Here is a 27,831-nt window from a genome sequence, read left to right as displayed (position 1 = left end):
GAAGCTTTCAAACTTACAGCACTTATCATAATACCATGTTCTCCCATTTGTTTTCAATTTATTATAATACCATGTTCTACCATAATTAAGAAAGTTTCAATTTTAGTTTTTTAATCATGCTCTCATTTATGCTTACTTTAAAACTTAACATATTAGAAACAATAGCTAATGTCTATCATATTAGAAAGTTCAAACATTAATTACATTTCTTAATTCATGCCTTTTTTTAAGTAAAGAAATGAAAAAAAATATAAAGGGAATAAAATGGAAGAGGCCTAATTCTTAATAAGAATAAGAAGATATTGTTAGATGTGACAGATAGATAAATAGAGTTACCTCTTTAGATTATTATAAAATTGCAAGTATTAATCGATTACTCAGTTTGGCAAACTCGTTCATTTTTTTATCATAAAAGTTATAGTTAATGAGTTTTCAAAGTCTAAGCGAACATTAAAAAATCATATGAAATAAAATCATGGATACCTGTAATGTCATGAACTAATCTGGGCCCTTCCCTTAGTAAAAGAATATATCAAAATTCATTTTGTTTAGTAACAGGTTAAAATAGAACTCGAAAGTAATAAAATAAACCGAAAAAGCAAGTAAAGCCGTAATGTCCATGAACAATGTCTTTTGTTGATAGAGGTATTGGTGAAATTCCTATCTTTCTAGGTACAAAATCTTATCATCCTATGAAAAAGAAGGTACCAATGAGTGACAAATGTGGAGAAAAAGGACGGGGAAATTTGTAGGGAAAAGGACTTGTATCCTTTTGACTCCCACCCAAAAAGCTAGGTCTACTATGACATCCCCTTCTCAAAGAAAGGTAAATTTCTAATGAATACAATATTCTTTGTGGAAATCAATGCAGAAAAAAAATCAGTTTCCCCGTTATAAAACCTAACTAAAAATGATTTAATGTCTGGACAATGGTGAGTGGCATTGGGTGAATTCTGCTACGAAATCTGTCCGTCAGGGCGTGGCAAGAGAAAACTAAAGCCAGTGTTTTCACGTAATAGTTGTGGGGGGTCTAAATCAGAGACATCTATCAGTTCCTTCGACTTCGCCAAATCATCGACAGAAAACGGAATGCTGCAAAATATGCTTACACGCGGTAAATAACAATGTCAAATAAACTAAGTATGAGAATTATTGGTCATTCATGGAACATTAAATGTGAGTCAAATAAAACATTAATAAGAGTTTTAAAAACAAGATGAAAATCTGAACAACTTGTATTTCATGGTTCTTACCTTGAATCATCATCCAACAGGAAAGAATTACTGACTGCATTATTAGAATCTTCAGTCATCAACACTCTCATATTGGATATAACCTGGAAGAAAACAAAGATACGCAAAAGCTCAGCATAAGTGTACGTCTTCGATATGAAGTTATCATGGCTTTCAGGCATAGTTTGAGTGATAGTTTGAAGACATACATCAGGGGATACGCTATGTGTGCCATATTTGTCATCCCAGTACATGGTGCCTATCCGATATAGCTGCTGTATGCTGAGGACCTGTGAGTAGTGAAGAATATTAGGTATTCGGGAAAGTGAATTTTAAAGTAGAAAGTGAAAGATGGTTTAACTTACTGGGCACAGGTCATGACTTATTTCTTGCAGCGTTTTCCTTGGTTTCTGATGTATGACCTAAATTGGGAACACCAGTTTTTAAAATTTACTATCTGACCATTAGAACAAGTACCATGCAGATGGATACAGGCAAGATAGATACCAAAAATCCAATAGCCTGTCTTATATGTCTGAGCTCATCCCATGCCGAACCACAGTACTGCATCCCCGAGAGAGAAGGGAGAGGGGTGAGGTTAGTATTAAAAGAGAATTGCAAAGCATAACAGCACTGTAAAGTAATGCACCTCATCTGTGGCGCTACAGCACCAATCCTCCAATTCACTCAAACCAGATCTCACATATTCTCCATTACTAAATGAGCAGCACTCCCGTCTTAGAAGAAGACTATAAAAAAAATGAAGAAGCGAGATTATAAAAATGAGAATTAGATTTCCAGAACCCCGATACAACGGAAGTCGAAAAGACTAACCTGTTAAAAAGTTGGACGTTGATGAAAGAAAAAATTTGAGTGAACACCTTACGAACCAAATATGGGGGAACCTGCCAAAATGAAGCAGAGGTTAGATAAAGCCGAACAAACATATTTTACTCCAACAACACTAAATAATACATGAATAATAATAGCTCACCAAAGAAAAAATGAACACAAAATGATGGAAATAGATAAAATACATTTACCTCCTCGAGTATCACAAAATCATGTAGCACAATTCCGATATATACTAGCTCCATTTTATATAACATTTCAAAGACAAAAATATCACTGTAAAATTAAAAAAACAAATGTTTTTTTCCCTAGTGTTGTTATGTGTTTATTGAAAAGTCAAGTGATCATCTAAGTGACCCTTGGCATATGATATAATGTTGACATGCGAAGCTTTGAAAAGTTTTGCAAAATCTCTAAAATAAATGTTATTTACCTTAATATCAATATGAGGAATAAAGAATAGTAAGTTTAAATTAAAAAAAAAAGATCAAAGACTATTTTATAGAGATCAAAATTAAAGCTTACTTATTTTACATTAAATAAACATTGTTAAGCCTATTGGAAATGAGAAAACAAAATGACTAATTTAGGAGACAAATGGAGATTGTGTATTTCATTATAAAGCCTATGATTTCATTATAAATTATAATAATGTATTTAGTATGACGTTCGTTTATCTATGCGCAGAGCCAGAACTCCATTGCTAGCAAAATTTGTTGTGAGAAAGCACCGGTTAAAAAAGAAGATAAGGGGATAAAGTCAAACGATGTTGGACTAACATGATTTGCTTTCAAAGTAGTCAAGAAGTTCCCAAGGCTCTTAACTATCCCCTGCCAGTGAGCAATCAAAGCTTTCTGGGCTTCAGTGTTTGCAACTGAACGTGATGATCCCTTCACCAAGCTCGCTCTGGATGTTCTAGGTGCCTATCTCATCATGTCCAAACGGTACACATTGAATCAGTGAATTTAAAAGGCAATGTAGAATGGAAAAGACTTATAAATTTACTTGGTAGTAATGGCGAAATTGTTATACCTGGATGCATAATCCAAGCAAGGGAGAAATTTCTTTCTTCAAGTTATCTCGAATCATTCCATATATCTTTTCCACATAAGCTGTAAGCTGCTGTTTGAAAAGAAGAGCAGGGTACTTGGCTTCAACTTTTAACGTATCTACACCGCTCATGCTACCATTGATTAGGGGAAGAGTGACTCCTGCTGGAGTTCCACGGAAACTCTGAAACAAAGGTCACAAAACTTTAGTTGTCTAAAGATGGAAAGTTTTGAACTGGACTTAATCCGTTTAAATAAGTAGTTGAATTTACATGTGTCACCCTCCCGAACAGACTCCCTGATGAAGATCGACGACGTTGAGGAGCCATTCCAGCTGCACCACTTGCCTTTAGTGTGCGCTGTAGTAACAAGACAAGTGTAGAGGCATTGGATAACCAATAAGCCAAGACCTCATTATTATCCTGCGTCTGATGTCAAATAAAACTTATTAGTGACAATAAACATGCTAAAGGAGGAAAAAAAGGAGAGAACTATTACACCAGTTTAGCATTTTACACCTCAACTGCGTGACCAATTGTTTGGATTAGACGATCAAAAACGCTAGTACGGTCCACTTCAAATGATCTCCAATGCAAGAGGCATTTGTAAACGATACAAGTAGCAACTGGTCTGTTCCCAGAAAACCCCAGGTTTTGTTGTATGCATCTAATGAGTAACTCTTGATTCTCCTGTTGTTTCTCATTAAGTGACTTCTGTGGTTTATCCTCCACTTCAGGATGTTCCCTATGGTTCATTGATGTGCTATGCATATCCTGATTAGTTTATAAAGTGAGAAAGAAAATAAGTCAAATACTCATATACATATCCAAGAAAAAGTAACAGATTTAAAAAAAAAAAATAGTTACCAAAGTTGACTTTGCTTCCGTTCCAATATGTCCGCCATCTGGTCGCTGTAAACAGACAAGAAAATGTCATACCCGCTTTTTACATTTTATCAAGTTTATGAGATTCATTTCAAAGAGTACCTGTATAACTGATCTAGAGCGTCCTGAGAGGAACTTATTGGGTGTCATCGACACAGCTTGTTGACGTAGAACTTGATTTTCTGATTCTGAATTAGCAACTTTCTCTTCTAGCCTAATCAAAGAAATGAGATTTTGGTCATTCATCTCACCAAACTAAGTGTAGATACATACCATCCATATATTACTTTTCAAGATAAGATTTTAAAAAATCAGTTATAAATTTATCCGAATAGAATAACAACATTAATAATAACTAATTTTACTCAAATAGGAAGAGAGAGAGATAGAAAGAATAATGTTTGATCACTTTACCAATAATATTATCATACTTCTCGTGAAAAAGAAACTCCAGAAAGAATTAGGTACACTCTAATCCAATGTTTTCCTTGTTGATTAGCATGGGAAAACGGTGACATTAAGTTTAATTTTTATTATTTATATTACCTGGTCAAGGATTCTTGTAGCTGACGAACCTTCTTCTCTGTGTCTTCCAATAATTTACTCTTTTCTTCACAATAAGCTTGGGACTCTTTATATTTCATTTCAAAGTCATCAGCTTTCTGTTTCTCTGACTCAAGGGAGGTCTGAGAAGATAAATCCAATTTAGATGAGATAACCATTATAAAAGAAGAACTTAAAAAGAAAGTATGCTCCTTAGGCATAAACATTTAATCATTCTTATTATTGGAGATTGCATACCAACTAAAGATATGACCAAATTATAATATATAAATGAATACAAACCTCACATTACAAATTAGTTTTGTAAAATTAAATTAGATTTAAAACTCACAATTTCTGGGATGGTATCTGATACGAACATAAAGTTGGAAGGGCATATTAGTAAGATTCAAAATGTTTGAGAGGAAGAAGTGAAAACCCATTTCATGGGGACCACATGCACACACACTGATTTTCCTGATAACAGAATTGCTTACGTGGCAGGGGAAGGGAATGTAGGGAAACTTTTACGTTTTGGCGAGAGAATAGGAAGTACAAGGGTAGTATTTTGTGTTGGGATTTGGAAATAGGACCGACGTTGTCTTTGTTACTTTTTTTTTTCGTTGAAGAAATAATACAAGGGGTTCCCTTTCATTACTTTTCTGTATTTTTTGATACCTATTAGTATCAAAGCCAAGTTAGGCCTAAAACACACACTTCCAAAATTTATATTCCTTGGTCTAGTAATATGTCAATTAAAATATTTACATGACTCTAACAACCAAAGCTTTTAGGATGATTGGGCTTCAATACAGTATAAAACCTTCCACGATCAATAAGTGAAGTTGGCCTGCATTGTCTACATTTGAAGTTCAAAGGGGTCTTGAAGGAATGTGTTGCAAAGATATACGAAAATATTGTATCGATGAAAATCAGGAACTAGACTCCTTATTTGTTCCCTTAATGGTTCCATTATTGATTATAAATAAAGAATCATGAGTGGTCTAAACACACATTTAAGTTAATACTTTTCTTACATATTATGAACTTTAAGATGATTAGTTTTTTACATTAACCATCTGATGTTCATCAATTATGAATCTATTTCGTCAATGTCAAGTACTTATTTGAATAGATCGCACAATGATATCAACTTACCTTTTGTTTGTCATAGCTAACAAATGGGAACAAATATTGTTTCTCCCCTTTATACTGAAGATCCAGTGAAACTACTTTCATTCTCATATGAATGAATACGCTGAACTCTGAAGTGCACTGCAAAGGTCTTTAATGAGATGCATAATTTAGCTGTGTACTAGTTGGTCTATAAAATGTCACTACGAATTAGGGGCATTCTAGGAAATAAGAGCATCTTATGTGCAGTCCATCTTTTTAATGTTGTTTTTCTTTCCAAGTACCCTAGATATTTTGTATAGTTAGTTTTAGTGCATCTTCCCACTGAATAATCAAACCATTGCAATTTTTTTCTAGCCGTAGCTAAAATATGCACATTCCTTATACTTTGTTGAAATTCGTGCAAATCAACCAATGAAAGGTAGTAAGAGAGGCAAAAGAATTGATGAACCACTCCACGAATGATACAAGTGTGTGTTGAAGCATATATTGTCTACACAATATTTAATTATTACTAAGAAGCATTTTCTGCAGAAATACAAACATGGTTGAAACAGAGATTAAGTGCTGTAAAATCAATTTTTCTTACCTTTAGATTCTCAATTTCCACTGTTAGTGATTCAATCTTCTCGGTGTCTTCAACAATAACCTGTGTTTCTTGAACAACAGGGGGTGCTTCTTCAATAGCTTTCTTTGCAGCCTCTCGCTCCTTTATAAGCAATGCATTGGTTTCATCAGCTTTGTTCTGCAACTCCTGCAGTGAATTCTGCAGTTTTGCTATCTCTTGTGCTTTGGATTCTTCTAGGTTGCTCTACAGGATTCCAAATAGTTTTCTTTAGGGCTGTCTTATGCTGAAATTGATCTTCCAAAATTTATGTATCTGCAAAGTGTATATCTCACCCTTAAACTTTTCTCTAGTTGAAGACGCCAAGTGAGTTCCTCCACTCTTTTTTCAAGTTTGTCCTTCGCCTCTTTAAGTGCACCGGTTTCTCTTGCAGCCTAGAAAATGGACAGGAATGTTAACAGGGAGTAGAAAGAGAGATATCAAAGAATTAGGAATAATAAAGTGTGGTTTGTGGCTTTGTGCTACTTTAACATTAAAAAACGAGTCATATAGGAGCAGCTTAATTGGTTTCATTCTATCATTCATAAAACTACCAAAAAGAAAAAGGATTGTACGTGTCACGTGATGGGATATTTTTTCCTCTGTTCTGTAGAAGATTTATTTTACGTCTACCACATTTCATATTAAAGATATGATTAACAGAAGTAGTTAAAATAGAAAATAGAATGAAAATGAAATTTTTGGCTCCTATAATAAGAAATGAAGGTAAAATCCAATTTCTATTTTGTATAGAGGACAATTTTTATCTTGTTTTCCCTTTATCATGATAATAATGATGATAAACAAATATATGAACGTTGTATAAAACTATAAACCTTTCTGTTATTATGAAACTTGCTTTTGTAACACAAAACATCAGATATTATATTTTTCCTTCTGTGACTTCAATTATATAGGTTGGATGCATTTGTACTTTCATTGTCCTGTTTCTCAGGATTTAGATGGGATGGTTAAAAAGGCAATGGAAAATAAGAAACTTACCATTTTCAGTTTCCTAAGTTCTCTCCTGGCCATGTGACCCCTCCATCGGCATTGTGTGACAATTGAAACTTTCTTGAGCTTCTTATAATATGAAGCAGCTTTGTGGCACCGCCACTGAGCCTGCAATTTTTCAAAAGTTTAAATATTTAATACTGACAACCCTTGTCAATGTTTCTAATCATATAGCAGTCAGCTATGACCTGAATAATGATGGAAGCCTTAGCCTGTTTCCTAAATCTGAACTCCTTGAGGGAAGCAATTGCCCTTAAAGCCGTTTGCACAGAAAGTACTGATGCTTTGAGTTTAGTATAGGATTTCATAGATTGATATCTACGTATATTCTTCTGAATTTTCACTGCAGCTGCATCCTTCCTCAATTTGTTATAGAATTTGAATGCAAGTCTTCCTGCAAAACATATTATGAATGTGAAAAGCCTGTACAGAACGGAGACCGATTAAGCAGCAAGATGTCCTAGATAACTGAAGCACACCATTCTATTTAGGGAAGTCCATACAATATTAACCTATCCTAAAAAATTATTTCGGTTGTGCCTTTTATTATATTTCACCTCTCCAAAGAGACTGCAGAATTGTAGTGTTCTTGCGTAGTGCAAGATAATGTTTACGAGCTTGATGGGTTCGTATACGCCGTTGAATAGTTTTTGCTGCGGTACCAAGCATTTGAGCTCTCCGTGCATCTAGTTCAGCCATCTGGCCTGCTCTTAGGAAAACCTTTGTTTGTCCAATCTACACAATTGATAGCTAATCAAATGAACTTTGTGCCATTGAATGCGAGTGGAGCATAACAATATACATATATAAATGTTATGTAAATGCACAATACCATTGTTGGCATTATTTAATTATAGTCAAAAAGAGGTATTATATATTAATGATACCATATCCATGAATTCTAGTTGTTGCTAAGGTCATACAAGCTTCAATGATATTTAAAAATGAGAAGAGTGAAATAATAAGGTGTAACATTTTGAAGTACCTGATATCCTTTAAGCCCTGCTTTTTCCAAAATCTTTTGGCAAACAGTCTTCTCATCATGACTGCCCATAGGTGAAAAAACAGCAGTTTAGCACTCAAAAAATTTGGAACCAAAATGTTGGTTGTAAAGACCAAAATCCTTCTCCTTTTGTACAATGGAAATACAAGAGTTCTTACTGTGCTTCTGTGATCTCTGGAGCAAGAAGGGAAAATCGGTTTATAAATTCAAAGAAAGCGCGGCGGGTAGGGTAGCCAGCACAACTGATTCTGATTGCCTCTAAAACACCCTGTATGCAAGCATTAGAGACCACCGAAGAAAGGTTGAAAATGTGACTATACCAGGATCATACTTTTGTACAAGCCATCACACAGATTGAAGTAAAGGAGGAATATCAAGTTATATTTTCAAACCATACTCACACCACAGCGAAGTTGCTGCATGACATTGGAATTCTCAAAAATTGCAGGCTTGAGGAGGTTGTTTGGTTTCACACATCTAACGTAATGAGGCTCTGTAGAGCTTAGTGTTTCCATTAATTGCTGTAGTTGCAGCTGCACCATTTAGGATAAGAAAGCACGGTTAGCTACATGATTAAAATATTACAGTTCAATTTGTAAGCCCTGACGTGGGTACATGTTGATGCATGATGCTCTTTTATTTTTGTTGACTAAATCCATACGTATAACAATGAAGACCAAGAAAAGAATGACACCTTAAATCGAGAACCAATTGAAGAAAATTTAGAGGATTTAGATGTCTCCTCTGGAAGTGGAGGAAAAAGGCCTGCTACAAATGGACAATTGGAAGCACTCAATAAATCTTGATGCTCAGCAACCACATAATCTTTGTTTTTGTCTAAAAACTGATCAGACTGGTAGTGCACCTGCAAATTTATGACAGTAGAAATGAGTATACAAAGATTTCTCATTTTTTTGCTGAAGTTGGTGCTGAGATCAAATAATACCTCGCCAGCATAATGAGAAATAATGAAATCTGTTCGAGATAATTTTGGCTTAATAAAGCGTTTGTGAGTCTTAAATGTTTGATAAAGTTTGTTTGAAAATGTTTCATGTGTGGACTTTGGAAACATACTGCAAGAAAAGAGGGGGAAGTTAGAACGAAGGAGTTATCAATATCTTTGTATCAAAGACGTTTTAAAACAATACGACAAAAGCTGGTTCATGTCGCCACAAGGAAAGGGATACAATTTAACTAGCAAGGTATAAATCTCCATCCTTTAATGAAGAAATTCAGGGGAGAAAAAATATTTTACCAAGCCTCATCAAGGAGTGCAATTACTCCTCCAGGTTTCTGTAAAAATGAAAAACAATGTAAGAGATTAGTACAAAAAGAAAGACAACTGGAATGATAACCTGAAAAAGGGATTGAATTTAGGCAGACTGCAAAATAACCCAAATTACAACCAAGTGAAAGACCAATCAGTCACAGCGGTTAATTTAAGAGATTGCATGCGATACACAATAGGGCTCTTGTGTTCATGTTCACTCTTACTCACACCCCTTCTCTTGCTTCTCCTCCTTTACAAATGTTGCCAGTTGTGATGTAAATCTTTAGTTGATATATGGCGATTGGGATTAGCAGAATTTCATTATTTAGAGGAAATGCATTGTCCCACAGAATAGATTGTGGAATGGGATTTAATAAGACAATAAGCGTATCAAACGCGTAGTAGCAAGATCTTTCTATTTCATTAAGTTTCGGAACATAGAAGTTGACTACTTTCAAACTAAAAATTCATAGTGAGAAGAAAAAAAAAAGGATGGGACCTTTTCAATAAGGTCCAAGACATCTTGGTTGTCAACAAATTCAATGTAGCTCCAATTGATCTGCTCCTTCGTGTATTCTTCTTGCTCCATCTTAAACACGTGCTGGAATTCATCATAAAAAGTATTTTAAGCAGGGAAAAGATGGTCATAAGAAAACATAAGTGCTTATCACGGTCTGAGATGTTGCCTGATTGAAATGTTGCTGCAGCTTCTCATTTGTGAAATTAATGCAGAACTGCTCAAAACTGCAGAGCATGATAGGCTGAAAATAAGTTGCAAAGGACTGAAAACAAGCAAAGGTAGTTGCTTTCAATATTTTCACTACGAGGAGTGTTGGCAACACTCTTTCGAACACTCTCCTTATTATTGGGTTGAATTGATTGAAAATCACAGTCTTAGATGGTCCCACTCCAAAATCTGGAGAGAGACTCCTTTTATGAAAAGTAGAACCCACCAAAAGTTGTGATTTCCAATAAATCTTAATAAATAATAGTGTTGCTAGCATTTCTCTTTTCAACAATGTGAAGTACTTGTATAGATGCGCATGCTTCTTCTTCTGAATTACATATTACCTGTTAGATTTAAAGCTTTCAAAACCATAGATATCAAGCACCCCAATCAAAGATTTAGAACTGGCGTCCTGTCCAATTGAATTATTAATCTTGTTCACCAACCTGTTAACCACCACATAAATGAACCCAATATCAAAACCAGAATCCTAGATCCTTTACCTTGCTGTATTTTGTGCGTTCATTTCCCATTTTCAGCATCTTACCAGTCAAAGAGCCTAGAATAAATTGTTTTTGCCAAGCCATCTCTGCTGACTGCTGCACTTTGGGGATCAAGGCTTCGTTTTATAACTTCCTCAGGGGTGATCATGACACGCTTACATAATGCATCTTCCAAGGAACCAGCATCGCACCTAATAAAGTGGGAAATCCAATGATGATAATCATCTTAAAGGCAGATCAAAATCATATGGGTATGGGGAGTAGCAATACAGAGGAATTCATACATAAGAAGCTCGGCAGTTGTTTTTAAGTGGAACTTGGCTTTATCATCTTTTGGAACTGATGAATCAACATCCTTGCCTTTTGCAAACTCAATATTCCCAATATGAAGAATCGCAGCAACAACTCTGAAAATTGCTTCCTTACAGAAAAACGGCAAGAAGTAGAGAGGTAAGAACCGCGAGGATAAATTTTGTATTTTCTAGCCAAAAAGAAGCTGAATTCATGCTCATGCAAAAGAAATACCTGCTCCTTTTGGCTTATTCCAACAATATCCATAGCTCTCCTGGTAGCAAGATACTCGCGAGCATCACTTATATCAGCCAGGTCATAGCATTTTGACTGGTTAAGGTAATGAAACGTTGCAGGACTTCCTAATTTGTATTTATCAATTTCCTGTTAGCAAACATTGCAATGAGTTTACATAATTAAAACAAATTCCTCAAAAAGTAGATTATGCAGCAAGTAACCTCCTGTGGTGCAGCACAAAGAAAATAAAAGCAGTGATAGTTGCGTTCAGGATCATTAATCTGGCAGACCCGAGATCTCTCCAGAAGGTATGTTCGAATGGCTGCTCCCGAGATTCTACCACTCTTGTCAAATTGGATCTCAACAAATTTACCAAAACGACTGCAAAATTAAGAAAAGGAGAATTTGAAACTAATTTATCGGTAAGAAGTGAAAGTGTATAGAATATATTGGTGCAATAACTAGATGATAATTTCATTAAACTCAGGCTATTAAATAGCAAAAACAGATGCATAATGTATACTCAGTTATGCCTACAAAATAGGAACCACTATTATGCCTAAAACAAAGGAAAATATCCCTACAGATCAAGGATTTATTAAACTGATAAAACTTAAACATAATAAACCCATTTCATTCTCTCCCTTAAACTGACTGCAGTATGCAATCAGTTTATTTCAGCAAAGTCAAACATTCCCATATTCTTCCTATGTTTATGGAAAGCCTCAAAGTTCAAGGCTTTAGTCATTAGGTCTGCAACTTGTTCCTGACTTTCACACTACACCATCTCAACTTCTTTGTCTTTCACGAGATCCCGCAAGAAATGAAATCGCACTCTGATATGCTTGCTTCTTCCATGCATAACAGGATTTTTTGAGAGCTTAATGGTTATTATCACACATAATTCTGGTGCTGTTTTGAGATTTAGTTAAGAACCTTAAAACTCTTTTTGTCCATATGGCTTGACATGCACAACTAGCAGCAGCGACAAATTCTGCCTCTGTGCTCGAAAGAGTAACAATTGGTTGCTTCTTTGATATTCATGATATGCTCTTGAACTGAATAAGAATACATAACCAGATGTACTCTTAGAATCATCCTCGTCACCTACATAATCAGAATCTATGAAAGCAAGTAGATTTGCTTCCTCTCCCTTTCTATAGAATATTCCATAGCTAGTAGTCCCTTTTAGGTAGCGCAAATTCTCCTGGCAGCTTGCATGTGTAATTCAGTTGGCTTGGACATGTATCTGCTAATTAAGCTTACACTGAACATGATATTTGGTCGAGTAGCCGTTAAGTACATTAAGCTACCCACAATTTGTTTAAAGTAAATGTCATCCACAAGTATGCCATTAACATCTTTGTTGACCTTGCTGCCTGGGACAATTGGACTCTTCACAGGTTTGCTTTCAAACATTGCAAACTTTTTCAGGACATCATTGGCATATTTTTGCTGACACAAAAATATTCCTTCTGGTTTTTGTAAGACTTCAATTCCAAGGAAGAACCTCATCTTCCCTAAATTTGTCATATCAAAAGTATGTGTCATACACTTCTTAAAATTAATCATCATACTCACATCATTATCGGTATATATCAAGTCATCAACGTAGATGCTGACAATTAATAAGTTCTTCTCAACGCCCTTTTTGATGAATAAGGTTTGTTCACTGGGACATTTTTGAAAGCCATTCTACAAGAAGTGTGCTTCTATACGGCTAAACCAAGCTCTTGGAGCTTGTTTTAGACCATACAAAGCTTTGTGTAGTTTTTAAACCATGTGCTCCTTACCCTTTTTCATATATCCCTTTGGTTGATCTACATACACGTCTTCATTCAACTCCCCATACAAGAAGGCAGATTTAACATCTAGTTGAAAAATGTCCCACCCTTTGCATGTTGCAAGAGCCACGATCAACCGTACTGTGTCCAATCGTATAACGGGTGCAAAAACTTCAGAGAAATCAATTCCATGTTGTTGTGAATAACCTTTGGCTACTAACCTTGCTTTATATTTATCAACTTCTCCCATTTCGTTCAGTTTGGTTTTGTAAATCCACTTCACTCCAATTGTTTTTGCTCCAACCGGTAGATCCATCAATTCCCAAGTGTGATTCTTTTCAATTGATTGGATTTCACTATCCATGGCTTTTCTCCATTTTTCATGCTTGATTGCATCTTCAAACAACACTGGATCATCATTGGTGACATTTTGGACCATGTAGGTTGTTGCCTCTTCTCCTTTTTCTTCACTTAAACCTGCACCACTGACATAATCTTGCATCCAAGTTGGTTGCTGTCGCTCTCTTCTTAGAATTGCACCAGTTTCACCATCATCGTCGAGTTCTGTGTTTTCTTCAACTTCATCATTGTGTTGTTGTTCACCTTCATCACTACGGAGCTCATCATCACTCCACACCAATTCAGTTCCAACTTTTTTCTTCTTCAAACATGACATCTTTGCTAATCACAATTCTCTTGGTTTTAGGATCAAACAACTGGTAAACTTTGGATTCATCACTAACACCTAGCATGATACAAGGAAAACTTTTATCATCAAGTTTACCTCGTGTTGCATCTGGTATGTGAACGTGAGATAAGCATCCCCAAACCCGAAGGTGTTTAATACAAGGTTTGATCCCACTCCAAGCTTCTTGTGGTGTGACATTTTTGACCGCATGTGTGGGACAACGATTCAGCAAATAGACGGCCCAATTGACAGCTTCAGGCCAAAAAGTTTTAGGAACACTTCTTGTAGATAACATACATCGCACCATATTCATAATGGTCCTGTTTTTACGTTCAGCTACTCCTGTTTTGTTGTGGCGTATAGGTTGTGGTAAGCTGCCATTTGATACCATTTTCATCATAGAATGATCTGAAAGCAAGGGAATTAAACTCCCCTCCTTATCTGTTCGAAGACACTTGATAGGTGCTCCCACCTCCTTTTCAACCATGTTTTTATATGACTTGAAATGTTCGAAAGCTTCAGATTTCTCAACTAGCAAATATACCCAACCTTTACGACTATAGTCATCAATAAGGCTAAAGAAATACCTTTTTCCACTATTAGAGATGGGTTCTATGGGTCCACAAATATCTGCATGTATGAGCTCTAAGATGGTGCTTGCATGCCATTTGCTTGTCTTAGGAATTGGAGTGCGATGCTGTTTGCCAGTGAAACAATCAGAGCAAGCAATAGCCGTGAAGTCAAGTGTGGGTAGACCATGCACCATATTAAGTGTTTGTAGTGTCTTCAGGCCTTTGTAGTGTAGATGACCAAACCTTTGATGCCAAAGGTTAGTGATATCAGCGGTAATATGTAAGCAGTCATCAGTGGGAGATGGTGTGGTGTAGCTTTCATCAAATAGAATGAACATGCGATTTGAGGTCATGTTTGTTTGAACAATCAAACCTTTAGATTGGTGATAAATACTACACTTTCCATTTTGTATGAGAATGGAAAGCCCTCGTTCCTGCAGTTGCCCAATACTCAACAAATTTTTGTGAAGTTCAGGGACATAGTAAACATTTCGTATCAGAAAAGTTGTACCATTAAAGGCTAATCTGACACTTCCTGTGCCAACAACCGTCATGCGAGAATCATTGCCACATTTGACAAAGTGTTTTCCTTCATTAATCAACTCCACGAAAGCACTCTTATCACCACACATGTGGTTAGAACACCCAGAATCCAAGAACCATGCAACTTTTTTATTGATTGGTTCATCAATAGTGGCCATCAAAATCAGCTCTTCAGTGTCATCTAGTTCGGCATAATTGGCTTCCTTATTCCATTGGGGACATTCATACTGGAAATGACCCAATTTGTGGCACTTGAAACACTCTACAGTAGCCTTAGAGAAAGATTGTCTTCCTCTCCCACGTCCACGACTTCGGTTGGGCACTCTACCTCTACCTCGACCTCTACCACGAATGCTTTCTGATGTTAATACTCATTCGTCATGTCGGTTAATTCGTTTGAATTTTTGTTCATGAACCACAAAAGTGCTTTGTAGTTCATCAACAGACATGGTCTCTGTGTCATGCGATTCTTCAATAGAAACTACTACGTAAGTGAAACGATTTGTCAAAGTGCGGAGTATTTTTTCAACCACCTTGGAGTCGGGCATTGTTTCACCATTGCTGCGCATCTTATTCGCTACTGCCATTTCAAGCACCTCGAACTCCCGTCTCAATGCATTGAGCAAGGATTTCTTAACGCGTGCATTACCTCCAAACTTTCGTTTTAGTGAGTTCCACACAATCTTGGACTTGCGTCTGTCTAAGATTTGCTCAAAAACAGTCCGATCAATAGCTCGGAAAAGGTAATGTTTTACCTTATGATCATCGAGTCTAGTGTTCTCCAGTTGTTCGTCAGTCAGAGCAACACCCTCATCTAGTTCTTCAACACCAATTTTGACAAGATCCCAAAGCCACTTGGCACGTAGGAGATTCTCCATTAACTCACTCCAATGATCATAGTGTTGACCATCGAAGTGGGGAATTTTGGTGGACAATTTTTCACTTTGCATGATTGAATCTTGTTGTTCTCACACGTTCTCACAAAAACTGCAGCTTGCGTATCAGGCCTTGTAGAGCTCTGATACCAATTTGAAAGTGTATAGAATATATTGGTGCAATAACTGGATGATAATTTCATTAAACTCAGGCTATTAAATAGCAAAAACAGAAACAAACTCTGCATAACGTATAGTCAGTTATGCCTACAAAATAGGAACCACTATTATGCCTAAAACAAAGGAAAATATCCCTACAGATCAGGGATTTATTAAATTGATAAAACTTAAACATAAGAAACCCGTTTCAAGAAGTTGAACTTAAATACGCATCACGTAGCAGTCAATGTTTCAATTTGAAAAGAAAAATTGATGAACAGAAAATAAGTTAATTGTTGTTATTAACATATTATATTCTGGCAGTATTATATAGAACTGGGGGATTGAAATGAGACAAAATGGAGACTATATCAGATCAGGTTATGGAGGAGAGTGAAACACAAACAATCCGTTATTGCCCACATGTCACAAACACAACAAAAATAATCTATACATCAGGGTTCTCGGAGAAGTAAAACAAGGGTTTATTTACTTCCCAGCTGTAAGACTTGCCTGGAATTGTTATTCCTGACAGTTTTAGCATTGCCAAATGCTTCCAGAACTGGATTTGACTGCACTCAGATCATTTAACACAGAAGTCTTAAATGTGTCAAAGTTTAAGACAAAAAGAAGGGGAGAATATCATAGCTTGAAATAAAAGGATAAACACTTATTAGACTTAAAAAAGGGTAATTTGTTCAATCATACTTCAAGAACTTGTTGCTCAACAGTTCGACCTTCAGTGGCAGCCCTACCACCTAAGAAGGCAAGATATCTCATAAGCATTTTTGTAGTTTCAGTTTTACCAGCTCCACTTTCCCCACTGACCAAAATTGAATTGCTTTTTCCTTCGTGAATCATTGCCCTAGTATTAATGAAATCATCAGTCTAAATTTGGTCAGTGAAAGAATCCGAACGTAGATAAATAGAAGAGTTTAGATTACCTATATGCAACATCAGCAATGGCAAATACATGAGGACTTAACTCTCCAAATGGTGCTCCCTTGTATTGTAGCATCATGTGGGAATCATAAATATGAGGTAGCCTTTGGAATGGATTTATTGCAATCAGAATATTACCAGTATATGTCTGCAACGGTAATTAGTAAAATAGGTAACAACTTGTTGGACTAATAAATAGTGCTGGATTATATCATATTAAAGGGAAGAGAGACATACATATATTTCATTCAATTCATATCTAATTTTTAAGTTCTGCAGGACTCCGGGCTCATGCAAATATGAAAGCTTAGTCATATCATCCACTCCACCTGCAGGAGCTTCCATATCTTTGGGATATAGTTTTGATAACTTTGTGACCACCTAGAAAAAATCAAAATAAAAACATGGGTAATGATTCATTGCCTTACTACAATATTGTGCACCTTTTACAAATCAAAAACAGGCAATAGAAAGACAATTTCTCCACAAAGGAATGCATAAAAAAATAATGGACGAGTATAATAAACAATTATTTGTCTAACTTCAGAAGAGAATCCCAAATGGTGATAACCCAAACAAAGTAGAAAAAAAGATAAGAAAACAAGAGACATGGCCATAATTTAGCTTACAAGCTCAACAGCTTTTATAATATTTTCAGGAAGTTAAACATTAACAACATTCCACAGACCCTCGAACATGTCTTCAAAGGATATAAGGGATGGCAATGGGACTCGGTGGGTGTGGGTTTGACTATCCCAACTTCATCTTTGAAGAAAAATTCATCATCATCCTCGTACTCAACAAATATGAAATTTTTATCTCATCCTATCAAGAAATAGGTCTACTTGTTCCCGTGCCCATACCAATTTCTTTATTGTTCCAAATATTAATTAAATAACTTTTTTACAAAAAATAAAAATCACAACAAAGGAAACATCATTCAGTATTTAATGTTAAGAGATTACATATTTTCTTTTCTCCAATGTCAAATACCCATAAAGAAATTATAATTATATAAATATCAAATAAGAGTATTAAGTAACAATAGGATAAATGTCAAATAATTAAAAAAAAGAGTAAAAATAATTAAATGTGTATCTTAAAAATAAGTTATGAAACCAAGGACCAAAAATAAGTTAAAAGTTTTTCATATTACAAATAAATTAAAGAGGTTTTGGCATTTTAAAGCAAGAACGGGTGTGAGGACTAGCACTGGTATTAGTATGGGGACAGGGATATTCCACAGATGGGGAAGATATCCCAGGACATGCTTGTCCCCGTTCTCGTATCCAATTTAAAAAGTCGGACATTACTCATACCCATATTTGTACCCGTCAATGCAAAGATTCTTTGTCAAAGTTGGAACGAGATCGAACAATATCTGCAAGAGAGGTTCATTTGTCATCCCTACATAAGGTACTGTGGTTATATATATATGTATGCTTATGTTGTTCTTGAGGTTTTGTGCAACGAGAGATGACATTGGGCAGTTAAGGAAGAATCTAAGGGCATATTTTGTCTTTCTAGGATCTATGTTATTACAGGTTGTTGCAAGCTCTTGTAAATTTTATGGATTCCTTTCTTTTTCCTCGTGTTAAAGGATCGGTGCTCCTTGTACAAAGTCTAAAACATGGAGTTTGCTTGCTGACAAAAAAAAATACAAAAATGGGAAGGTCAGAACAAATAAAGAATATTCATTGCTGGATCTCTTCCTTAAGGTTTAGTGGTTTCACTTTCTTTTTTGTTTCTGCATGCAATTGTAGTGCAAATTCAACTACAGACTGACAGTACCATTAACATAGAATGAGCACAACAGAGAAGTTAACCATTCTCATCACTGCTATTCGCTCTTTTATATCAACTAGGGGGTGATAGAAGAAACGAAGTGAACTGTCTGGCTATTTAGTACCTATGGAACTTATTCAAGAATGCAAAATAAGCACAAACCTTCTTTCCATTGGTTGTATCAATTTCAGCATCCTTTCCCTTGATATTTGATACCTGTCCATCAATCCAAGATACATCTGGATCTTCAACCCAGACATGAGAACCCACAGAAATATTCACTGGAGTCCCCTGCAGATGGAGATAAGAAATCATCATCTTATCAATACAAAAACCACCACAGAACACATGCAATCTATGATGGAGTCAAACAAATCCAATAAAGTTCTTCGACGCAAACTTTTAAACTATCCGAGGCAATGTTTACACATTATCCGTCCTTCGAATACACATCCAGAACAATTACTGAATTCAACCCAAAAAAGACGTTGAATCGATGCAAGCTTCTTCCTCGCAGTGTTACAATATATAATAACGGATACGAAAACGTGTTAAATAGAAAATGTAACACAAATTGAAATTGAACTATCGGTGCATCAACACAAGCATCCAAATGAAACATAGCATATAGTTTTGCGCACAAAACAGCAGCAGCATATCAAGCTAACAAGCAAGTGAATGACAAATAGCAAATAGCAAACAGTTATAGTGATGCAAGATTTTAACGAATTAATTGTGCGAATTATAAATTGAGAAAGGATTGAGAGTAATGGAATGGTGCAGAAAATAGAAATGCAGGTAGGTTAAGGTGAAGGAGTGCGACGTACCATTATTGAGGTGCAAAGCGGGGAGTGTCGGAGAGCTTAGGACGCATAAAGAGAAGTATAGAAGGGAATGGCGATGGCGTGGTTGAGGCGTGAGGAGAAGGAAGGAGAAGATGGAAGAGTGCGTGAGGTGAAGGTGGTGAAGGTGGTGGAGGTGGAGGTCGAAGTGAGAAGTGGAATGAGGATCGAATGGTTGTTGGAAAGGACGCGCCATTGTTCAACACCTCCTCCTGTAACTTCGCCACCTTCTTCTTCTTCCCTCTGCTTTCGCGCATTCAACTCTCCTCTCTCCCACTTTTACCGCACTCGGTCCCTTCTCTTCTCTTCTCTTCTCTATACTTTCATTCCTATAATGTCAAAATATTACAAAACAATTTTCCTTAATTTCAATTAATATTGGGAAAAGTCTTAATTTTCTACTGATTTTTTTTTCATTTTCACGTGTTTTTGTTTAATCTAAACAGTTTAACTTTTTTACTTTTATTTATAAAATTAATATTTTTGTTATAGTTTAATATTTAAAGAAATTTAGTGTTATAAAATAAGATATAATTAATGTTTATGATATATATTTTCACTCCAATATGATATAAAAAGTATTTGCAAAATGATCAATTCTATGAATCAATTAAATGACAAGGTGGGAAAAGGTGAAGTATTTAAAGTTGAGGCTACTGCTTCCTACACCCATATCTGTCTGCACCCCCTAAATTTGAATATCCTATTTTATCCTTCAGACAATGTTTAGATCATCTCTAATTTGAAATCCTCATTTTCACCGCACCTCTCTCCCTCTACCTAGGGATCACATAAGTACTCATGTTTATGGACAGATGAAATTTATAACAGATACTCGCAAGTATTTGCTACATGCAAATAACAAGTAGGTTTTTTAATACTAGTTTATAAATAGTTTGGATGGAACTATTGTACATATAGATATTTGTTACTCATAAAAAATAATTTGTATTTTATTAGATTAAATTATATTTATATTTATTTTATTTTATTTTTTGTAATTTTATTTAAATTTAATTTTAAATATTTATAAAATATATTTTTTAAATATTTACGGGTATCCACAGATATCTGCGGATTTTAAAATACTCACAGGTATTTTTAAAATGGGTATCCGCGCAAGTAGCGGAGCGAGTAGTAGACAAATTTTTATACAGATCAGATTGCAGATCAGTATTATTCGTGTCCGACTTGACCCGTTGTCATTTCTACCTCTACCCTTAGCTCATTCCCTGTTCCTTTACATACAACATTTTCTTTTGTACCACACCTCCCCTTGACCTATTCTGGATTCATCGTTTCGAAACATATTTTTTTCTTTATTGTTAGATTTTGTTCTATACATGTGAGCACATTCACCCCAAATTAGTAAAGAAGAGGAGTAGAGCTCATGAATTGGACATATAAGAAGAAAAAATTAGGAAAAACATTTTCATATTCGAAAATACCTTCTCAAACCCAAATTTAGAATATAAAAATATTTTTCCTGATTTTTCTTCTTTCATGTAAAACTTAAGAGTACCACCAATTTGAGGAGAGGATGGATGTGTGCAAATGCATCAAACAAAATCTTCTAATAAGAAAAAATACGTTATGGAACATGTGTGCGCACGCTTCTAATCTATATTTTTATTTTTTTTATATCATATCAACATAATTTAATAAAAAAATTTAAAATAATATTTTATAAGATTCAGATTTGAATGTTATAATTCAGTTCTTAATCTTATAATGCATATTATACAAAATAGAGATATTTTTAATTAACTATGTATCGTTCTCGAAAAATAATTTTGGTCTTCGTAATGATAGAGATGGCAAAATGGGCCCGGCCCGATGGACCGGCCCGCCAACCCGGCTGAAAAAGTATGGGTCAGGCCACGAATTTCAGCCCGCCAGCCCATGACAGCCCGACCCGTCAAGCCCGCTGGCCCGTCGGACCAGCCCACGGGTCAAAACGGGCCAGCCCGCGGCCCGTAAGACAAAAACAGGTGGAGGACACTGCGCACACACATACCCACAATTCGTTTTTCTTCTTTTCTTAATTTTTTCCTATTCCTTTGCCACCCTTTTTGTTATTCCCCGTGCAAACATCAAATCAAACCCATTTTTGTTATTCCTATTCCTTTGCCACCCTTTCCTACTGCGCGCACCCCCCACCCCACCACCAAACCACAACGCGACTCTTCTTCTCACCTCTGCGCCACACACACACAGTGTCGCTTCTCCACCACCACCCGCTCTCGCCGCCGATTGTCTCCACCCCGGCAGACTCCGATCCCCTTCTCTCCCCGCCGCAGTACTTTCCAAACCCTAACTCCCCTGACGCTTCCTCTTACCTCGACCCTCCTTCCTATGCTGAAGTCGTTTTCACGTCCTTTGATGGCGAAACAAACGGCGTCGACGCTCCGTCGCCGTGACTTTCCCTCTCCGTCTCTCGATCTCCGTCTTCGAGCTCTGAGTATTTGAATATAACCGTTTCGAACCCCGTCAAGGAGCAAGAAACCTCGAATTCGATTGTTCCGGGAAGCAACAGTTACGTGACCTATTTGATCACCACGTCGACGCTGGCCACCACGTGGCTGCCAGAAGCGAGAAAACAGCTCCGTGCACGGAGAACGCAGAGCCACCGTCAAACACTGCGATTGGCGGACGATTCCGACCGCCACGACCACCGCCAACACAGGTTTGTTTGTAATTTCCGTTGTGGTTCTCTTTCTCCCGATTTGTAAGCTAAATTCATGATTTCGTAACCCTAGATTTTGTAACCTCTTCAATTTTCCCCCAATTTCAATTTGGTATGATTTCCCCCAATTTCAATTTCGTTGTTCATCCTTCAATTTTCCCCCAATCCTTCAATTTTCAACTTTGTTCTGATATTTGGATTTTGTTATGATATCTGAAATTCCCCCAATCCTTTGTTTAAATAAGTTGTACTAAACTGTGTTTGACCTGATGTTACAGGTTCTTAACGATTTGGCCACTTAATTTTCACGTTTGCGAAAGGTTGAAAAGAAGACAGTCCCCATTTGGATGCTATACGGTGGGGGAATTTCTAATTTTGATGTAAGTATACTCATTTTGCTGTAAGTTTGATGTAACTTTGTAGAAGAGTCAGTATACTCATTTTTGTTTTATCATCTTGTTGTTAGGATTTAGTGAACCAGATTTAATATCATGGATGAGCATGAGTCTAATAGTAGTCCTCCTCCAAGTAAAGATCATGAAACTGAAACTGTGTGTAATGAGTATGAGTCTAAGAATGTTGATGCGCTTGAAGAGGATATGGATGATAGTGTAAAACTTAGAGAATCCTCTAGTAGTAAGAAAACTGAAAAGTCAAGAACTTCTGATGTATGGAAATATTTTACAAGGATTGGGGCTGGTGATGATGGAAAAGAGAGGGCAAAGTGTAATGGGTGCAACAAAAAATATGTTATTGGTAGTCAAAGTGGCACATCTCATCTGAAGCGTCACATAGAGAAATGTACTAAACTTAAATTTGAAGATGTTAGGCAAATGATAGTGGATGGGCAAGGAAAGTTAAAAGCTAGAAGAATAGATCCAATGGTTTGCCGTCAGTTGTGTGCCAATTTAATTATCCAACACGGTTTACCTTTCAACTTTGTTGAGTATGAAGCTCTTAGAATTTGGATAAGCTATATCAATCCTGATGCATGTTTAGTTTCTAGAAATACAATAAAGAATGATGTCATGAAAATACATATGAAAGAAAAAAAAATTCTAAAGGAGGAGTTCAGGAAAATCAGAAATAGGATTTGTTTGACATCCGATTTGTGGACTTCTATAACTGGTGAGGGATATATTGTTCTGACAGCACATTATGTTAACACAAATTGGAAATTGTGCTCTAAAATTTTGAACTTTTGCCACTTCCCACCACCTCACACTGGCTTTGAGCTATCAAAGAAACATTGGGCTATTGCTTTGAGAAGATAGATCCTCTAACTTGGGAAGCAAAGTTAGAGAAGATTAAAGAAAAATTGTACAAGTTGTTCTCTGAATATTGCTCCAAGAATGACACTTCCAATCCCCTAAAGAGTAAGCATATGGATATGCATATGTCAACAACATCATCCTCAATTGATTCTATTAAGTCCAATGCACTTCATGTAAGTCATATTACTTTCTAGTACATAAATTACTTTCTAGTACATAAATTACTATGCATAAACTTATTGATTAAACTATGATTATTGTTTTTATGTTAGGAATTAAAACAACGCAAGATTCAAGCTTCTGTTAATACGGGGAAGAACCAACTTGACATATACTTGGATGAGCCAACATTGGATGCTGATATTACTGAAAGTATGGATGTTCTTGAATGGTGGAAGAGTAATAGTCAACGTTTCTCAGATTTGTCAATCATGGCTAGGGACTTGCTGAGCATTCCAATCACTACTGTTGCATCTGAATCTGCTTTCAGCATTGGTTCAAGGATCTTGAATAAGTATAGAAGTCGTCTATTGTCAAAACATGTTAAAGCAATTATTTGTACTAGCAGCTGGATGCATGGGTTTCGTGAATATGGTAACTTTTGAATTTTTAATTCTGACTTAAATATTTTCAATAATATTTTCAATAATAATTCCATGTATTTTTTTAAGATGATGATGATGATGACAATGGAATAGTTGAGAGTAGTACTTCTAAGGCTGCATCTAATAACCCTGGCACTGAATTGGATATTGATGAAAATTGAAGGTGAGTAACATAGTTAATATAAATTACAGATACTTAGTATATTCACTGTAATAACATAGTTTGTATATTCATTGTGATAAATAATGCTTCTATTTTTTTTTTATGTAGCTTGCACTTTGGAACTGCAACCGTGATCTTCATGATGACTATGAAAGAGGCAGACGTCATTTACATTTTGTTTTAATCATTTCAATTTGTTTGGACTTTGTGATGATGGACTATTGTTGTATTAATGCATATGCAGTATGTTAATGTAAGCATATTTGCATGTAGTCAACTAAATTTGAAATGAAAAGATTTAAAATTTGATTTTGGGCCACAAAATGAACATATCAGGAAAAGGATGGCGGGCCGGACCCAAAAAAACAATCCATTTTACCTTGTCGGGCCAGTCCGGCCCATTTAAAACGGGCAAAAAACGGGCCGGGCCAAAACAGGCCGGGCTGGCCTGTTTTGACACCCCTACGTAATGATAAAGAGAGTGGATAAAGTCGTTATCTTCACACAAACAAAGTATTAACCTTTTGCATGTTGAAAAGGCCCTTAGAGTTGTAGAATATCATTTATTATTTATTAATGTACAATTGAGGGTGTTTAATAATAATATTGGATACTTTTTAATAATATCTTTAGTGACGAATTCGTAATGAATGTATTGAATTGAAAAATGTAGTATTAAAGCAAGTTGGTAACCAAGTTGTTTTCAACTTTTAAGACATAGATTAAGAGTTTGTTTTAATTAGTACAAACATTCTAAAAACCTTCTTTGACTAATTATCTGTTACGTTATTCATGCATGATCCCAAGATCCAGTAACATCACCCCCAAATAAAGACCTACATATCGGATCGTTTAATTTTCTTAAAAAAGTAACTTATTGTCGGTTGTTGACTGCCGAAATTTATAATCAATTCATACTATGTGGAACATAGTCCTGAGAAAAATAAATCTTAAATACGTCTATAAAAAATAACATAAAAAAATTCGTACTCATAGATATACGCAGATAAAATTTATAACAAGTAGAAAGCGGATATTAAAAATGAATACATGTTACCCGCAAATACGGGTATTCCGCATGTTATCAGGCAGGTACAAATATCATAGTATTTGTATCCGTGGATACCCGTACCCGTTAAACTTTAATTCACAAAAATATCATCATATATATATATATATATATATATATATATATATATATATATTAGTAAAAACTATTCTGACTTAATTTTTTCTAAGTTGTATATTTTGTCTTCTTTCTTTATTCTTTCTATTTCAAGTATTGCTACGATATCTTTTTTTCAGGTACACTCTTTGACATTCTTATCTTTCTTTTCTTTGAAATTGGACATGTACATCAAACCTTATATAGATAATGTTGTTTATAACATATTTGCTGTCAAATGATGGGATCAAAATAAAAATAATTAGGACGATTTTGAAGGAAATATGAGATTCTTTACTGATTATTATGTTTCCTTATAATAGTTATAATGTGTGCGATCCGAATAGAACGATCTATATTGCACTTGTAGAACGGACAGGTCAAAAATCAAGTGCAATTTAAAACTTCTTGCATTTGAATAAATGTTACAGAATTCTTTTCTTATTTATTGTTCTTATGTTATGCAAGAATTACTTTTCGTGAGTTCATATATTTTGTATTTACCAAAACACAAAATAGACCTTTAGCATCGGTCAAAACTCAACGTTAATAGTTAGTAAATGGATTTGCATCACACGTGTGCAACTCTAAAACTATAGACACTAATTTGTTGGCATCGGTTTTCAAAGATGTATTCTAACTAATATCAACTAATTCATCTCTATTTTTTTAACTAAAATAATTTAAAGTTACTTGAGTCGATGCTAATGTATTTTCCTTTTAAAATATATTTAATTTAGTGTCAGTGTTCATAGTTTGACCAATGGTAATGACATTAATTTTAAAAAAGTTTCTCGAGTTTTCATGTTCATCAAAATAAAATACGAAAAGAAAAAATAGAAAAAAATTGTAGTGGATAAAAGAAATAAATGAAAATGAATGTGGATAAAAAATATATGTGTGGATGAAGGTGAAGGGAATAAGTGCGGATATGAAGGAGATGTAATTGAAAAAAAGTGAGTGCGAAAAGATTTATATAGAAACTGAAATAAAAAAATTAAGCGAGAAAATTTGAAATATTTAAATTTGAGTACTTGAATTAAAAATAATTTATTGTTGTTATTCATTTTCGTGAAAATGTAAATATTCATAACATATAAAGTATCATCATCTTCACCGATACTAGCTTAAATAAATATAAAAATAAAAAAAATAATATTTTACATCGGATTAAAATTTATTAAGTAGATTCTTTTAGTCTCTGACTTAAATGAACTTTATTAATTTTAGGTGTATAATCATGATTTTTTTTTTACAAGGTATCTTAGAGGATGAAAAAAGTATTTAAACCATCTTTGACCTCATTATGAGTCTCATAGTGGACACCTTATAGAATCATTGTCAATCACCATGCGCATATGAGGTATTATTAATGTTCTATCATGATTTTGTCTTTATAAGATGTCTCAAAAGATAAAAGGAGAAAGAAGTATTTAAACCGCTTTAAGCCTCAACTTCTAAGTTATGTGAGATTATTGGGTGCAGTAGGAACATAAGTCCTCTAGTCTAGATCTAAGAGGAATGACAGATTATTCTCGATGGAGGGCTTAAGGAACTGATGGTTCCGTTATCGTTCATAGAGTGCATGTCAATGTTCCGATTCTAAGTCCGATGATAGAATTGTTGTCAATCACCATGCATCTGAGGTATTGTATCTGTTTTGGACTGTCACGGTTTTATCTTTAAAAGATATTTCAGAAGATGAAAAGAGAAAGACGTATTTAAATCGTCTTAAATTCGACTCTTACACAATATAAGATTGTTGACATGATAAAAACAATTGGTAAATCAACAATAATTCGACATTAACACATTTTTGTTTATCAAAAAGTTAAAAATAATTTTACATTTTTTTTCTTAAAAAATTAACTTTTAACATTTGGATAAAGAGAAATATTTATTTATTAATAAATATTAATTTTGTACATGAAATCTATTCAAATTATAATAACATGAAAATTTCACCGACACTAATATTTAATATTTTGTTATAGAAATGGTTGGTCCTCTATTCAATTTATGTTGTTTTCTTTCTATTTCATCCTAATCAATTAAAGTGTGGAATTCGATATCCAATTCTAATGCAAGATCGCTTAAAAGATAAAACAAAAGCAACTATTAATTAGTTACTTTGAAGTCTCCCGTTCAACCAATATCTTACGTGTTCTCAAACACGTTGAATTGAATACCTAACATTACTAATTTAATGATATTGAAAGAGAACTGGACTTAGTTTATTTAGATCTGAAAATTAATGTACTAAAAATAGAAAAGAAAAATCTACTCGGATATTTTCGAGCAGTCATATTGGAAAGTTTGTGCAATATGTTTCTCAACCGTGCTATGTTTGAATTTTTCCCCAGAAATCTATTTTTAAAAATTACACAAAATAAATATTTCTAAAT

General features: G+C 35.0%; 1 protein-coding gene across 1 annotated transcript; it reads right to left on the bottom strand.

The window, feature by feature from the left end:
* Positions 1-616: 616 nt before the first annotated feature.
* On the bottom strand, positions 617-19,809 carry LOC114186872 (myosin-11-like). The gene is made up of 38 exons (XM_028074922.1): positions 19,519-19,809; positions 18,854-18,982; positions 17,144-17,287; positions 16,909-17,054; positions 16,673-16,829; positions 16,478-16,536; positions 11,565-11,724; positions 11,341-11,490; positions 11,100-11,236; positions 10,860-11,006; positions 10,657-10,758; positions 10,272-10,329; positions 10,085-10,186; positions 9,571-9,608; positions 9,262-9,388; positions 9,010-9,180; positions 8,717-8,848; positions 8,474-8,583; positions 8,298-8,358; positions 7,870-8,047; positions 7,501-7,706; positions 7,301-7,420; positions 6,595-6,693; positions 6,284-6,505; positions 4,564-4,703; positions 4,120-4,231; positions 4,000-4,044; positions 3,652-3,906; positions 3,406-3,561; positions 3,117-3,317; positions 2,864-3,007; positions 2,067-2,137; positions 1,882-1,981; positions 1,740-1,796; positions 1,598-1,654; positions 1,442-1,522; positions 1,254-1,336; positions 617-1,092 (listed from the first exon to the last, which is right to left on the bottom strand). Exons 1-38 carry the CDS (start codon positions 19,519-19,521, stop codon positions 957-959), a joined length of 4,596 nt encoding a protein of 1,531 aa, XP_027930723.1. The 5' UTR covers positions 19,522-19,809; the 3' UTR covers positions 617-956.
* Positions 19,810-27,831: the final 8,022 nt, after the last annotated feature.

Source organism: Vigna unguiculata, chromosome 6, assembly GCF_004118075.2.
Source record: "Vigna unguiculata cultivar IT97K-499-35 chromosome 6, ASM411807v1, whole genome shotgun sequence".
In the NCBI taxonomy this organism is placed as follows: domain Eukaryota; kingdom Viridiplantae; phylum Streptophyta; class Magnoliopsida; order Fabales; family Fabaceae; genus Vigna; species Vigna unguiculata.
The sequence above is the reverse complement of the archived record's forward strand: the minus strand, read 5'-3'. Positions and strand labels throughout refer to the sequence as shown.

What these genes read in the sequence shown, in the direction of transcription:
- LOC114186872 (XM_028074922.1), bottom strand. An exon ending in TGCAGCAACTTCGCTGTGGT is followed by an intron (nt 8,584 to 8,716) that starts GTGAGTATGGTT and finishes GCTTGCATACAG; the next exon opens with GGTGTTTTAGAGGCAATCAG. An exon ending in CAATTGGTCACGCAGTTGAG is followed by an intron (nt 3,562 to 3,651) that starts GTGTAAAATGCT and finishes ATTTGACATCAG; the next exon opens with ACGCAGGATAATAATGAGGT.